Source organism: Scyliorhinus torazame, chromosome 10, assembly GCF_047496885.1.
Source record: "Scyliorhinus torazame isolate Kashiwa2021f chromosome 10, sScyTor2.1, whole genome shotgun sequence".
In the NCBI taxonomy this organism is placed as follows: Eukaryota; Metazoa; Chordata; class Chondrichthyes; order Carcharhiniformes; family Scyliorhinidae; genus Scyliorhinus; species Scyliorhinus torazame.
In genome coordinates, this window is record NC_092716.1 from 91,517,455 (window position 1) to 91,530,767 (window position 13,313).

General features: G+C 46.2%; 1 protein-coding gene across 1 annotated transcript; it reads left to right on the plus strand.

Moving 5' to 3' along the window:
• The first annotated feature begins 1,540 nt into the window (after positions 1-1,540).
• On the plus strand, positions 1,541-2,448 carry mt2 (metallothionein 2). Its single transcript, XM_072518424.1, has 3 exons — positions 1,541-1,718; positions 1,812-1,877; positions 2,178-2,448. Exons 1-3 carry the CDS (start codon positions 1,688-1,690, stop codon positions 2,267-2,269), a joined length of 189 nt encoding a protein of 62 aa, XP_072374525.1. The 5' UTR covers positions 1,541-1,687; the 3' UTR covers positions 2,270-2,448.
• The last annotated feature ends 10,865 nt before the right edge of the window (positions 2,449-13,313 follow it).

A 13,313-nucleotide genomic window follows, 5' to 3' on the forward strand; every position in this document is an offset into this window, starting at 1 on the left:
TCGAACCTGGGACCCTGGCGCTGTGAAGCCACAGTGCTATCCACTTGTGCTACCGTGCTGACTAGAGGTTAAAACATCTGTATGTGGACTCGGAGATTGCAGGGGTGACTGTTTCTGTAAACAGGTGAGAAAGGGTTAATGCTCTTCGGGGCATCTTTGAAGAGGATGATTTACTGTTCAGGTTTATTTTGGAGAATTGATGGTTTGTCTGAAATGCTGATTATCTGAACAAACTCAAAAAAAAAGACGGATTCCGAATGTATGAGTTGTGAAATTTGAAAGTTATCCAGAATGCAATGCCTTTCAACATTACGCCTTCTGGAGAGAATATTTTGGAAACCTCTACATAATAGTACATCTGGACCGGGCGGGGGGGGGGGGGTGCAGCCATTGAAAACGGGTGAAAGGTTTTGCGAAACAGTTAATTTAGTCACTTATTCATTTGAGCTTGGCTGGCGCCTGCCTGCCTGCCGATAACGGGGTTGGAGTTGCCGATGTAGTGGGTTCTAATTTCTCGGTGGACTGACGCAGACTGCAGGCGGTGACCTTCCTTTCCCCCCTCCCGCTCGCCCGTCAGTCGTGGGAAAGGGTTGACTGAGCCCAAACCTCTCAGCGGTGTTGCACAAAAGCATTTGCACCGTGATCAACAGCACGTCGGCACCCAACCACGAGGCCCTGTCCAGACATTCCCGAGGTTGTTTGTGTGGCTTCAGTGATTCCCATCTGCATTCGCCTGGCGTCTCACATTCTTACCACATCCCCCCCCCCCCCCCGTTAGCGGAACCCGTGTGGAAAAGCCTAGCGCTGCGCTCGGCCTGAGATGCTGACGGTCTGGGCTCTGCACTCCCGGCTCGTGTGCAACCCGGGGACAAAGGGCGCCTCACACTGTTTATGTACTGGAACCATCTGACTGTCTCTCCACTGGTGGGGGGGTCGCGGTGACCGGCTTTATCTTTCACATTTACACCACACTAACCCGACCCGAGAGACCCACTTCAATGGGCAAAGGCAGACCCTATTTATCACAAATATCATTGCAAGTTCTGTGGGAGGATCATTTTGATCCCCAACGTTAGGTCTCGTTTCTCTGGCCACAAACGCTGCCAACATCTGTTGAGTTTATCCAGAATTTTCGTTTTTTTTTTAAATCTCAATTTATCATCAATTACTTCAGAAAGTTGCAACTAATAAAACTGCACAGTTGAAAGAAACAGCGGGGAGGGGCGCGATTAAAGAGTTGGTGGGGTTCTGGGGGGCAGTTTCAGGATTTGAGATGGGGGCGAATAAGGCTGCCTCTCAAAAAAATGTACACATCTCCCCCCCCCCCCCCCCCCCCGTTCCCATGGTGAGAGTGTGCGGGGTGTTTATGTACCAGGTAGGCAGTATTGTGGGGCGGGTTGTAAACGGCCAACGTGATTCTATGTATATATTTTGATTCCATTGTAGACGGTGCAGCTCCAGACTGCGCCACCCCAGCTGGCGACGAGCCTGGCTGTTTGCACACCGCGCTGAAATTGGCACCGTGTGCACCGGCCCAGAGCTTTGCGCTGGGTTTGCAGTTTGCACTCGGGTCTTGGCGGCTCGGCGGCCACCCCCTATAAATACAGGACAGCCGGCGATGAGCAAAACACAGCAACTCCGACCGAACCGAAAGACTTTATCCACGTAGAAGCGACCAGCTGACAGCATGTCTGACTCACCCTGCACGTGCAATCTGGGTAAATAAATGATGCGACCTCGAGTTAGGAGCTGTTTTGTGCTTTGAATTTAGCAACCTGCATGTTTGTAATTCTGTTTTATTTAACGAACAGGCGAGCCCTGTAACTGCGGAAGCAACTGTAAATGTAAAGACTGCAAGTGTACATCGTGCAAGAAGAGTAAGTATTTACAGGAGATCTGAGTGAATTGTCCGTTTCAGATCCCTTTTTAAAACTGGGTCGTTTTTAAAATCATTTTTTCCCTGTATTGTTGATTTATAGTGAGAGGGATGATAGGTAAAGGGTTATTAATTGGTTATTGTGGGGGTGATGGGTTAAAAACTATTTTAATTATTTCTGGATTTTTTTTTAACCTGGCACTGGATTTCCAAGTCCCTGTTTGGTGGCAGTATCTGTGTCTAACGTTGGAATGGTATGTTTGGGCTTCACCCCTGATTTGTTTATGTTCTCTCTATCCAGGCTGCTGCGTCTGTTGTCCCGTCGACTGCAGCAAATGTGCTCAGGGCTGTGTGTGCAAAGGCGCCAGTGACAAATGTAGCTGCTGTCAGTGAAGATGGTGACCGAAGACGGTTTTATTTTATAATGTGCACTGCTTACTTTTTTAGTCCTTTGTATGATTACTCATAAGTGGAGGAGGGGTTACGACCGTTAATATTTTAATGGATTTTTTACGGTGTTTTCGGGCTTACTAAATTGCATCTCATTAATAAATTATATGTATGAAACTCAACACTTGACTATTGTTTTGCTAATGCCGAGAACAGCATGGTCACAAAGTTGCTGGTTGCTCCACGAAACACACAGACACACCGCATGCTACATTTAAGAACATCATTTTCATTTAACTCTTCGTCAATGCGACATAAGCAGCAATCCCTTCAGTACAAATCAATTCTCTGGAGAAATCTAGTTTCGCCTTGCCAGTAACCTGTTGGAAGTTTCGAAGAATTAAAAGCAGCATATTTCCCGTTAGGAAGCCTCTCAGTATTTTCAAAATGACCTTGCCATACTCCGACTTCTTGCCTTCCCCTGATACTATCCATACCTTTTAGACTGAGGAACACTCCAACCGACAATCACAACTGTACCTCCAGACTCTTTCTGAACAAGGGCACATTCAGATCAACAAGTCTATTTACACAGACATTTAAGCAGAGTAAAAGCAAAATACTGCCGATGCAGCAAATCTGAAATAAAATCAGAAAATGCTGAATAAACTCAGCAGTATTGGCAGCATTTGTGAAGAGAAAAACAAGAGTTAATGTTTCGAGTTCACGATTCACAGCTCCTGCCGGCAGCGCATCCCCACCCGTGGGTTTCTCGGCGGTGCAGGGTGACTTCAATGGGAAATCCCATTGACAAGCGGCGGGAGTAGTGAATTCCGCTGCCAGGGAACCGCACGCAGCCAATAAACGCAGGGCTGGGGCACCGGAGAAATCAGCCCATGATGTACTATATAGTTGGAGGTGGAGCAGAATAGATGGTCAGGGATAGATGGGAGATTGAGAAAGATGTCATGGCCACAAGATAAAGGGAGTGTTCATGGTAGCATCATATAGCTGTTAGATTATCAAGGCAGGTAGTTAGTAACTGAGTGCCAAGGACTGCTTTCCCCAAAAAAATATTTTATTGAGGCATTTGTATATTTACACAACCAATATAATCACAAATCAAAACCAGCCAACAGGGCTACAAATAACAAATTCAACAAAATACCCCACCATCCTGCCCCCCACTCCACTGCCTCCCCATTTTAAATCCCCCCCACTGCTGACAACTTTTCTCGAAGAAGTCAATAAACGGCTGCCACCTCCGTGCAAACCCCTCAAGGCGAACTTTATTTTTTCTAACCTGAGAAACTGCCAGGTTTCACCCACATCCCCCGATTTCAGGGGACCCAAGTCCCTCCATTCCAACAATATCCGTCTCCGGGCTACCAGGGAGACAAAGGCCATGACATCAGCGTCTCGCCCCCTGGACTCCAGGTATTCTGACACTCAAGAAGATTGCTACTTCTGGGCTCAGTTCACCTTCAGGACCTCCGACAACGTCAGCAAACTCCTGCCAGAGTCCCCCAAGCTTCAGACATGCCCAAAACATGTGGACATGATCCCCGCACATCGGCCACACGTATTCTCCCTCCCCTTAAAAAAACTGCTCATCCTAACCACAGTCATATGTGCCCTGTGAACCACCTTAAATTGGATAAGGCTAAGCCTCGCACATGATGAGGATGCATTCACACTCCTCAGGGCCTCCTCCCACAGCCCAGCCTCCAATTCCCTACCCAATTCTTCCCACTTGTGCTTCACTTCCCTTATCAGGGCTTCCACCCAATCCATCAGCTCCTTGTAAATTTCCGACACCTTTCCCTCCCCTGCCCCTGTTCTTGACACCATCCTGTCCTGTAGCCCCTGGGGCGGCAGGTGAAGAAATGACAGTACCTGCCTCCGAACAAAGCCCCTCACCTGCAAATACCAGAACCCATTCCCAACGGGCAGCTCAAATTTTTCCTCCAAGCTCGGAAAGCTATCGTCAATGAACAAATCCTTAAACCGCTCAATCCCCACCCGATGCCACCCCTGAAACCCCCCATGCAGCCCCCCCAGAACAAACCGATGATTTCCCCAAAACGAGGCCCCCTCGCTGATGCCACTGTCCCAATGCCCTATGGGCCGCCACCACCACCGGACTTGTGGAGTACCTGGCCGACGAGAACGGCAGAGGCGCCGTCAACAATGCTCCCAAACTCATATCCCTGCAAGAGGCTGTCTCCAACCGTTCCTACACCGACCCCTCCCCCACTTTCTAACCATAGCTATGTTCGCCACCCAGTAATAATTCATGAAGTTCGTGAGAGCCAACCCCCCACCCCCACCCCTCGACCCTACTCCAGCAGCACCTTCTTCACCTGCAGGGTTTTACCCGCCCAAACAAACCCTGAAATCATCGCATTCATCCTCCTAAAGAAAGCCTTAGGAATAAAAATTGGGAGGTTCTGGAACACAAACAAGAACCTCGCGGGGACCGTCATTTTCACCGATTGCACCCTCGCAGTGAGAGCGTGAGTGCATCCCACCTCCTAAAGCCCCCCTTCATCTTTTCACCAACCGAGCCAAATTCAGCTTGTGCATCTGCTCCCACCCCCATGCCACCTGAATGCCCAAGTACCGAACGTTCCCCCTCACCACCCTAAACAGCAACTCCCCCAATCTCTTCTCCTGCCCCTTCGCTTGGATCGGAAACTCCTCGCTCTTCCCCATATTCAATTTATGTCAGCAGAATTCCTCCAAAATTCTCATAATCCCCCCAATATCTTCCAATGCATCCAAAATATACAGCAGCAAGTCATCTGCCGACAGCGAGACCCTATGCTCCTGCCCCCCGTACTATTCCCTGCCATTCCCTTGACGCTCTCAGAGCCATTGCCAGTGGTTCTATAGCCAAGGCAAAGAGCAATGGGGAGAGTGGGCACCCCTGCCTCGACCCCGAGGCAGCCTGAAATATTCCAAGCTCACCCGGTTTGTCCGCACACTCGCTACCGGTGCCTGAATCAGTAGCTGGACTCAGTCTACAAACCCCTGTCCAAACCCAAACTGCTCAGCACCTCCCACAAATAGTCCCACTCCACCCGATTGAAGGCTTTCTCCGCATCCATGGCGACCACTACCTCCACATTTTGTCCCTCTGGGGGCATCATTATAACATTCAGTAACCTGATATTGGCCGATAGATTCCTCCGCTTAACAAGCCCCGTCTGATCCTCGCCAACACCCCCGGCACACAGTTCTCGATCCTTGAGGCCAAAATATTGGCTAGTAACTTGGCATCCTTGAAATCGGCCTGTAAGACTCACACTATTCCGGACCCTTGTCTTTCTTTAAATTGAAGGCAATTGAAGCCAGCAATAATGTCAGGGGGAGCAACCCCTGCTCCCTCGCCTCATTAAACGCCCTCACCAGTCGAACATAGGGGCTGGATTCTCCGCAGTCAGGATTCTCCATTGCACCAGCAGCGCACCCACGCCCGTGGATTTCCCGACAGCATGGGGCTGCCCACTATGGGAAATCCCATTGACCGGTTGGTGAGACGAAGAAAACTGGCACGGCGGAACGGGGAATCCCACCCACGACTTTTACACAGTTCCCTGCCTCTCTGGCAAAAAGGCCTTGTACAGTGGCCTTTCCTCATTGAGTCTTTGCTGCAACTGTCCCAAGTGTTGGTGCAACCCTCAGTACATTCTCCTGGACCTTGCAATGTGCCAGCCTGCAATACTCAGTCATGAACAGCTCTTTGCACTGAACGACAAACAAGTTTCAGGCAGACCAAAGAGCACCTTACACTATTAGTGATTCCTCCAACAGCAATTGATGTTTATCTCAGTGTGCATCCCTGGGAACAGCCCATAGAGCACAGCACAGAGTCCTGTGTCAGGGAGGTACTTTGGATGAACCTCAAACAAACCATTCCAAAGGCACATTCCAAAAGGAGGGGGACAACGATCTCTTCCCCATCTCATCCACTTCAAGGGCAGCAGGCAGAGGAAGTGAGACTCCAGGTGTGCAGAAAGGATCTGACAAGGTAGGCCCTTTCTCACCACCAGCTAAGTTATACTTGCTGTTTGTTTGAAAGTTCTGGCCATGAGACATTCTGTCGAATGTGTGCTCAGGGAACCATCTAACAGGATCCACCATCTCCCTTTCGCACAGGGCCTCGAGCGAACCAGTGTCTGGAGATCAGCTGGGCCTTGACGAGGCTTATCTGTGCAGTGATTCATTTGCAGTGTTCCTGAAGACATTGTGCAGCTTGGCATCTTTTACCATTTCCATTAGACGTCTGGATATAACATACAGTTTGCTGTCGGCCCTGCTGACCATCCAGCTGCATTGATAGTGCAGTTGAAGTCACCACTTGGAATAATCAGCCTGGATGTCACTGGAGGCAGTGGGCGCTGCTGTGGGACAACCAGCTACTTGCTGTTTTGAGCCAGGGTGTACATGTTGATTAACCGGAGCGGAGCATTTGTGTACATTTCAGCTGCTATGAGGAGGCGACTGCCCGCCACCTCCTTAACTTTGGAGGCGGGGAAGTTGCTGAAGCTCCCATAGCTGAATAATCAGTCCAGAGGATTAGAAATCATTGCCCCCTGACCAAAATGGGGCCACCATCGTGATTATTGTAGGAGCGAAAGCGTGGTATTCCACCATCCTGCTGAAACAGCAGGTCAGTTTTGACCTCAGTTAGTGACAGCACTTCCATCCATAAAGTAACAACATTGAACATGGTGATTTTCTTCCAGTAATACAATGTTTCCCATTCTAACTCAGTTGGGAATATTTGGCTGCTTGATGCGCTGTACTAATGTGGTCAGAGTAAAAAATATACATAAAATAATAAAGAACTTCCTTGGAGAAGTGTAGCGAGAGACTGATGTTCTCTTGGAGTTTAATCTTGAGCTTTTTTCTGAGCATTTATAAAACTTCATAATTTTAATGATAACTTTCAAAGCACTTCATTCACATAAAATCCACAATCTAAGACTATTTAGCAACTATTTCTTTATTATTCTGGTAAAGGAACAACTTGTATCCAAATTTGTGAGTTATTGGGTGGGCGGGGGTGGTTGTCCTTACAATTTTCAACAGTACAGTGTTGAGGGTTTGGCATGAAGCCTGTAGTGTAGGCAGCACTAAGTACCCTTGTGAAACCACACAATGGGGAGCAGAATATCAGTCATGGGTTTGATCATGTGCTGTGATTATTCAGCACTGAAATAAAAGAACACTCCTTAAATACAGGTTAGGAGGTGTTTTTAAAAACCTTGGCAGCTGATTTAAACCAATCAGCATTTGTTAAAAAAGAATAAGTGGCTTTCAAGACCTCAGGATATTCTAAAGTGCTTTTCAGGCAATTAAGTGCTTGTTGAAATGTAGCCACACTTGTCATGTTTGCAACGCAGCAACCAATTTTCACACACACAGCAAAGCAATAATTACCAGATAATGTGTCTTTGGTTGATGACTGAAGGATAAATATTGGCCAGGGCATCAGGTAGACTCATCTTAATTCTCTTTGAAATAATGCAATGTGATCTTTTGCATCCACCTGAGAAACATTTTAATAAAAACATTTTCTTGGAACGTGAGTGTTTCCAACATTTATTATCCATCTCCAACTCTCTTTGATAAGATGATGGTGAACCACTTTCTTCAGCTGCTGCAGTTCTTGTGGTGCAGGTACACCAACAAAGCTGATAGGCAGTTCCAGGCCTTTGACCCAGCGGCAGCGAAGGAACAGCAAAATAGTTCCAAATTGGGATGGTGTGTTGCTTGGAGGTGGTGGTGTTACCATACATACTTTTTTCTTGTTATTCTGGGAGGCAGTGGCCGCACATTTGGAAGATGCTGTTGAAGGAGGCTTGTTGAAGTACTGCAATGCATGTTGTAGATAATACACACTGCCGTCAACTGTGCATTGGTGGTGGAAGGAGTGAATGTTTGAGATGGTACATGGGCTGGTGGTCAAGTGGGCTACTTTCTTTTGGATGGTGTCAGACTTCCTGAGTGTTGTTCAAGATGGAGATGGTCATTGCTCGGATTTTGTGCAGCATAAATGTCATTTGGCACTGCAGCCCAAGCCTGAATATTGATCAGGTCTTGCTGCAAGTGGGCATGGACTATTTTAGTAATCTGAGGAGCTGCGAATGGCACTGACCATTGTGCTGGGTAGAAGCTCAGAAGCTGGTGACATTGTTTACATTACAAATGATTTGAATGAGTGGAAAATAGAATTGCACAATCAGGAAAAGAATTTAAACATGAGCAGTAGATCTCAATCTAGTAAATGTTTGAATGGCTTCATATTTTGTAAATATTATTGTATTTATATTGAACACAGAAACAGGTCCAATTGGTCCATGCTGGTGTTTATGTTCTGCGTAATGTTCTGATTCTTTGTTCCTCATATGTTTGTCCAGCTTCTCCTATTTACTCCTGTTATTTCTACCTTGCTCAATTGGCAGCTCTCTTGTTTTATAGCCAAAGTTTTGTGGTTTCAAGCTGCACGTAAAGACTGTCATTCAGACATTTTAAAGCTAGGCTCCAGCTGCCTGTTCAAGACCCCATGACCTCTATTAAAACAAATTTCAGGGAAATGTCTTGGCTAACATTCTCCTACAATTAAAGGGATAATGTTAGCACTGCTGCCTACAGGTTAGCGCTGCTACCTACGGTGCTGAGGACCCGGGTTCGATCCCGGCCCCGGGTCACTGTCTGGGTGGAGTTTGCACATTCTCCCCATGTCTACGTGGGTTTCACCCCACAGCCCAAAGATGTGCAGGGTAGATGGATTGGCCATGGTAAATTGCCCCTCAAATGGAAAGATAAAATTGGGTACTTTACATTTTTTAAAAACAATTAAAATGATGGTGACTGGCCATTTATTTCACTTGCTGTATGTGGGATCTTGCTGTGTACAAATTTGCTGCTGTGGTTTCCTATGTAACAAGAACACTTCAAATGAATTTGTTGAATATGAAGCACTTCAGGAGCTTCCCAAAAATAAAATAAGGTGCCTTATAATTGCTAGTTCCTTATTATGTCTTTAGTTTGACTTAAAGAGTGAAAAAAATTCATATGGTTTGCCTGTATCCCTGCACATTATAAACAACTGAAACCTAAGAAGTTGAATACTTTACCTTCTCTGAAGCAGCCAACATAGGATTGTCAGAGTGCATTATTCCTTTTTCTAAGATTATCACTGTCTCCCAGTTTAAAGATGTGGAGATGCCGGTGGCGTTGGACTGGGGTGGGCTCAGTAAGAAATCTTACAACACCAGATTAAAGTCCAACAGGTTTGTTTCGAATCACCAGCTTTCGGAGCACAGCTCCTTCATCAGGTGAGCACTCACCTAATGAAGGAACTGCACACCGAAAGCTAGTGATTCGAAACAAACCTGTTGGATTTTAATCTGGTCCCATTTCAAAGTTATGGAGAGTTACCAGTGTTCCTTTATTCAAATGTGGTACTGCTACTCAGAGGCTGCCCATACTGTGTAGAGATATTTTGAGAGAAAGTTCTCCAGCTGAACATATAAGGCTGAAGCTGTCCTACCCCAATTATGTATGCCCCTCCCCACCCACTGGCCATCTCATGCAAAATTCAACTCTTCTGACATTAATTTTAATTTCCTATTCCATCATCAAGTTTATCACCAATCTCCTCACATTCACAAGCTTTGCATCATTTGCAACTTACAAAATCTTGGCTGTTGGAAGCGCCACGTTTTATATTAAGTCCATAGCTGAGGCCTTGGCTGCCCACTCGGATAGTGTAAAAGATCTCACGGTAAGTTTTTTGGGGAAAAACAGCATGGACGTTCCTTCAAGTGTTCTGAACAATATGCATAATTTAACCGACACCACGAATAGAGCTTATTAGTTTATTATTACATAGTTGGTTATGAGGTCCTGCCATGTGCAAATTCTTTGCTATGTTGCATTACAATGGTGAGTGTGCTTCAAATGATTCTGTGGGCTGTAATAAAAAGAAAGGTTTCCATTTCTATAGCACTTTTCACAACCACCAGACATCTCAGAAGTTTTTTTACACCCAATGCAGTTCTTTTGAAGTGCAGTCACTGTTATAACACCCCCCAAACAACAATGTGATAATGATCGGACAATTTGTTTTTGTGATGTTGACAGAGTCATAAGTATTGACCAGGGCACAGGTCAATTCTTTGAAATATTGGCATGAGATCTTTTACATCCAACCAAACAAGTAGATGGGGCATCAGTTTAATATCGCATGCAAAAGACAGCACCTCTAACAGTACTCCCTCAGTGCTACATTGGGGGTGTCAGCTTTGATTTTCGTGCTCAAGCCTTGGGGTGGGCCTTGAATCTTTTGACTCAGAGGTGAGAATGCTGACAACTGAGCCACGACTGGCACTCAAGGTGCTAAAAGGCACAAGCCAAGACTGCTATCACCTAACCAAACTTAAGAGTAAATGCTGTAAAGTAAATCTCTTCAATTATGCCTTTACCCAATTTATACTCTTCTGTTTTCATTTTTTAAAAGTTTTTTTTTCAATCTGGAGTACCCAATTTTTTTCTTCCAATTTCTTTGGTGATGATGAGTGAGAGGTAAATGATGGTTAGGTCATCAGGAGAATTCCCTGTCCTTCAAATAGTAGCCTGTATTCTTAGCACCCAGCTGAAAAGGCAGACATGTCATCTATAAAATGGCACGTTCAACTGTGACATAGATAACATTCTCAAGTCACTAGAGTGAAACCAAAACACAGAAATATCTGATTCAGAGTCAAGATTGTTACCCCGACTTAAGGTTCTATCTTCCAATTGTCATATCAGAACAAAGGAATTTGGTTCAATCAGAGTAGTTTGTTTAACTTATTTTTATTGTAAATTATTTTAAATGATTATTTAAAAAGGGACGCATAGTGGCACAGTAGTTAGCATTGCTGTCTCACAGCACCAGTATCCAGGTTCAATTCTGGCCTTGGGTGACTGTCTGTGTGGAGTTTGCACTTTCTCCTGTGTCTGCATGGGTTTCCTCCGGGTGCTCCAGTTTCCTCCCACAGTCCAAAGATGTACAAGTTAGGTGGATTGGCCATGCTAAATTGCCCCTTAGGTATGTAGGTTAGGTGAAGGGGTTATTGGGATAGGGCAGAGGAGTAGGCTTGGGAGGAGTGCACTTTCAGGGGATCATTGCAGACTTGATGGGCTGAATGACCTCCGATAATGTAGGGATTCAATTTTAAAAAAAAATTTAGAGTACCCAATTCTTTTTTTAATCCAATTAAGGGGCAATTTTAGAATGGCCAATCCACCTAGCCTGCACATCTTTGGGTTTTGGGGGTGAGACCCACTCAGACACGGGGAGAATGTGCAATGTGTAGGGATTCTATGATTCTATGAATGATGTATTCCAGAGGATTGTACTTAGATCCAAACATCATAAAATCATAATTTCTACACATAATGATGTTTGCACTTCAAAAGTATTTAATTGGCTATGAGGTGTTTGGGGACAAGCTGAGGTTGTGAAAGGTGCCATATAAATACAAGTCTTTCTTTTTTTTCCTGAGTCACCCCTGGGTATCACAACTTAAGTCTGTTGATATTGATAGAGTGAAATCAGGCATCCCAAACTCCTGCTGTTGGTCACCATGGAGCTTTACTGGTGCTTGTGACAACTTGAATTCAAAGTTAATAAATATAAAACATTATTATTATTTTTTTAAAATAAATGTTTTATTAAAGTTTTTCTAATGAGCGTTTTTACATAACAAAAATATAAATACAGATAGTAATAAAAAATAACAATAAACATATCCCAAAGCTTACAGTGAAACTACTTACACAACAGAATTTTTTTTTTAAACAGAACAAGGTGGGTTTTGTCTCCATGCCCAACTCACATTGTATCAACAGTACCCCCACCTGAAACCCCCCTCCCCCCCTCCCCCCCAGGATGCTGCTGCTGTTGCCACTTACTGCTCCCCTAGAAAGTCAAGGAAAGGTTGCCACCGTATGGAGAACCCCATCAAGGACCCTCTCAAGGCGAACTTTATTTGCTCCAGGCTGAGGAGCCCCACCATATCGCTAACCCAGGTCTCCACACCCGGGGGTTTTGAGTCCCTCCATATTAGCAAGATCCGTCTCCGGTCTACCAGGGAGGCAAAGGCCAGTACCTCGGCCTCTTTCGCTTCCTGCACTCCCGGATCCTCCGACACCCCAAATATCGCTACTGTTGGACTCGCCTTCACCCGAGTGTCCAAAATCCTATTCATCACCCTCGCAAACCCCTGCCAGAATTCTTTAAGCACCGGGCATGCCCAAAACATATGGGCATGGTTTGCCGGACTCCCTGTACATCTCGGGCACCTGTCCTCCCCCCCAAAAAACTTACTCATTCTTGCCACCGTTATATGCGCTCGATACACCACCTTAAACTGAATTAAGCTGAGCCTGGCACATAATGAGGAGGAGTTCACCCTGCCCAGGGCGTCGGCCCACAGGCCCTCATCCAGCTCCTCACCCAGCTCCTCCTCCCACTTGCCCTTCAACTCCTCCACTGAGGCTTCCTCCACCTCCTGCAGCTCCTGATATATGTCCGACACCTTCCCCTCCCCTACCTAGATGCCTGATACCACCCTGTCCTGGATCCTACGCTGGGGCAGCAGCGGAAATGTCCCCACCTGTTTTCTAAGAAAGTCCTGAACCTGGAGGTACCTGAACGCATTCCCCAGGGGCAGGTCAAACTTCTCCTCCAGCGCCTGCATGCTAGGGAAAGTCCCGTCTATAAACATGTCCCCCATCCTCCTAATACCTGCCCTATACTAGTCTTGGTATCCCCCATCGAACCTACCCAGGGCAAATCTGTGGTATTCTGTATCAGGGTCCACACCGAGGCCCCCTCCTCTCCCCTGTGTCTCCCCTACTGCCCCCAGATCCTCAGTGCCGCCGTCACCACCGGACTAGTGGTGTACCGTGCCAGCGAGAACGGCAGCGGAGCCGTAACAAGTGCCCCTAACATTATTTTATTTTCAACCATCCCTATATGCTGCAG

Excerpts from the sequence above, each read along its gene's own strand:
- mt2 (XM_072518424.1), top strand. The coding sequence starts at position 1,688 with ATGTCTGACTCACCCTGCACGTGCAATCTGG. Across the intron at positions 1,719-1,811 it reads ACCCTGCACGTGCAATCTGG|GCGAGCCCTGTAACTGCGGA; the intron begins GTAAATAAATGA and ends TTTAACGAACAG. Across the intron at positions 1,878-2,177 it reads GTGTACATCGTGCAAGAAGA|GCTGCTGCGTCTGTTGTCCC; the intron begins GTAAGTATTTAC and ends CTCTCTATCCAG.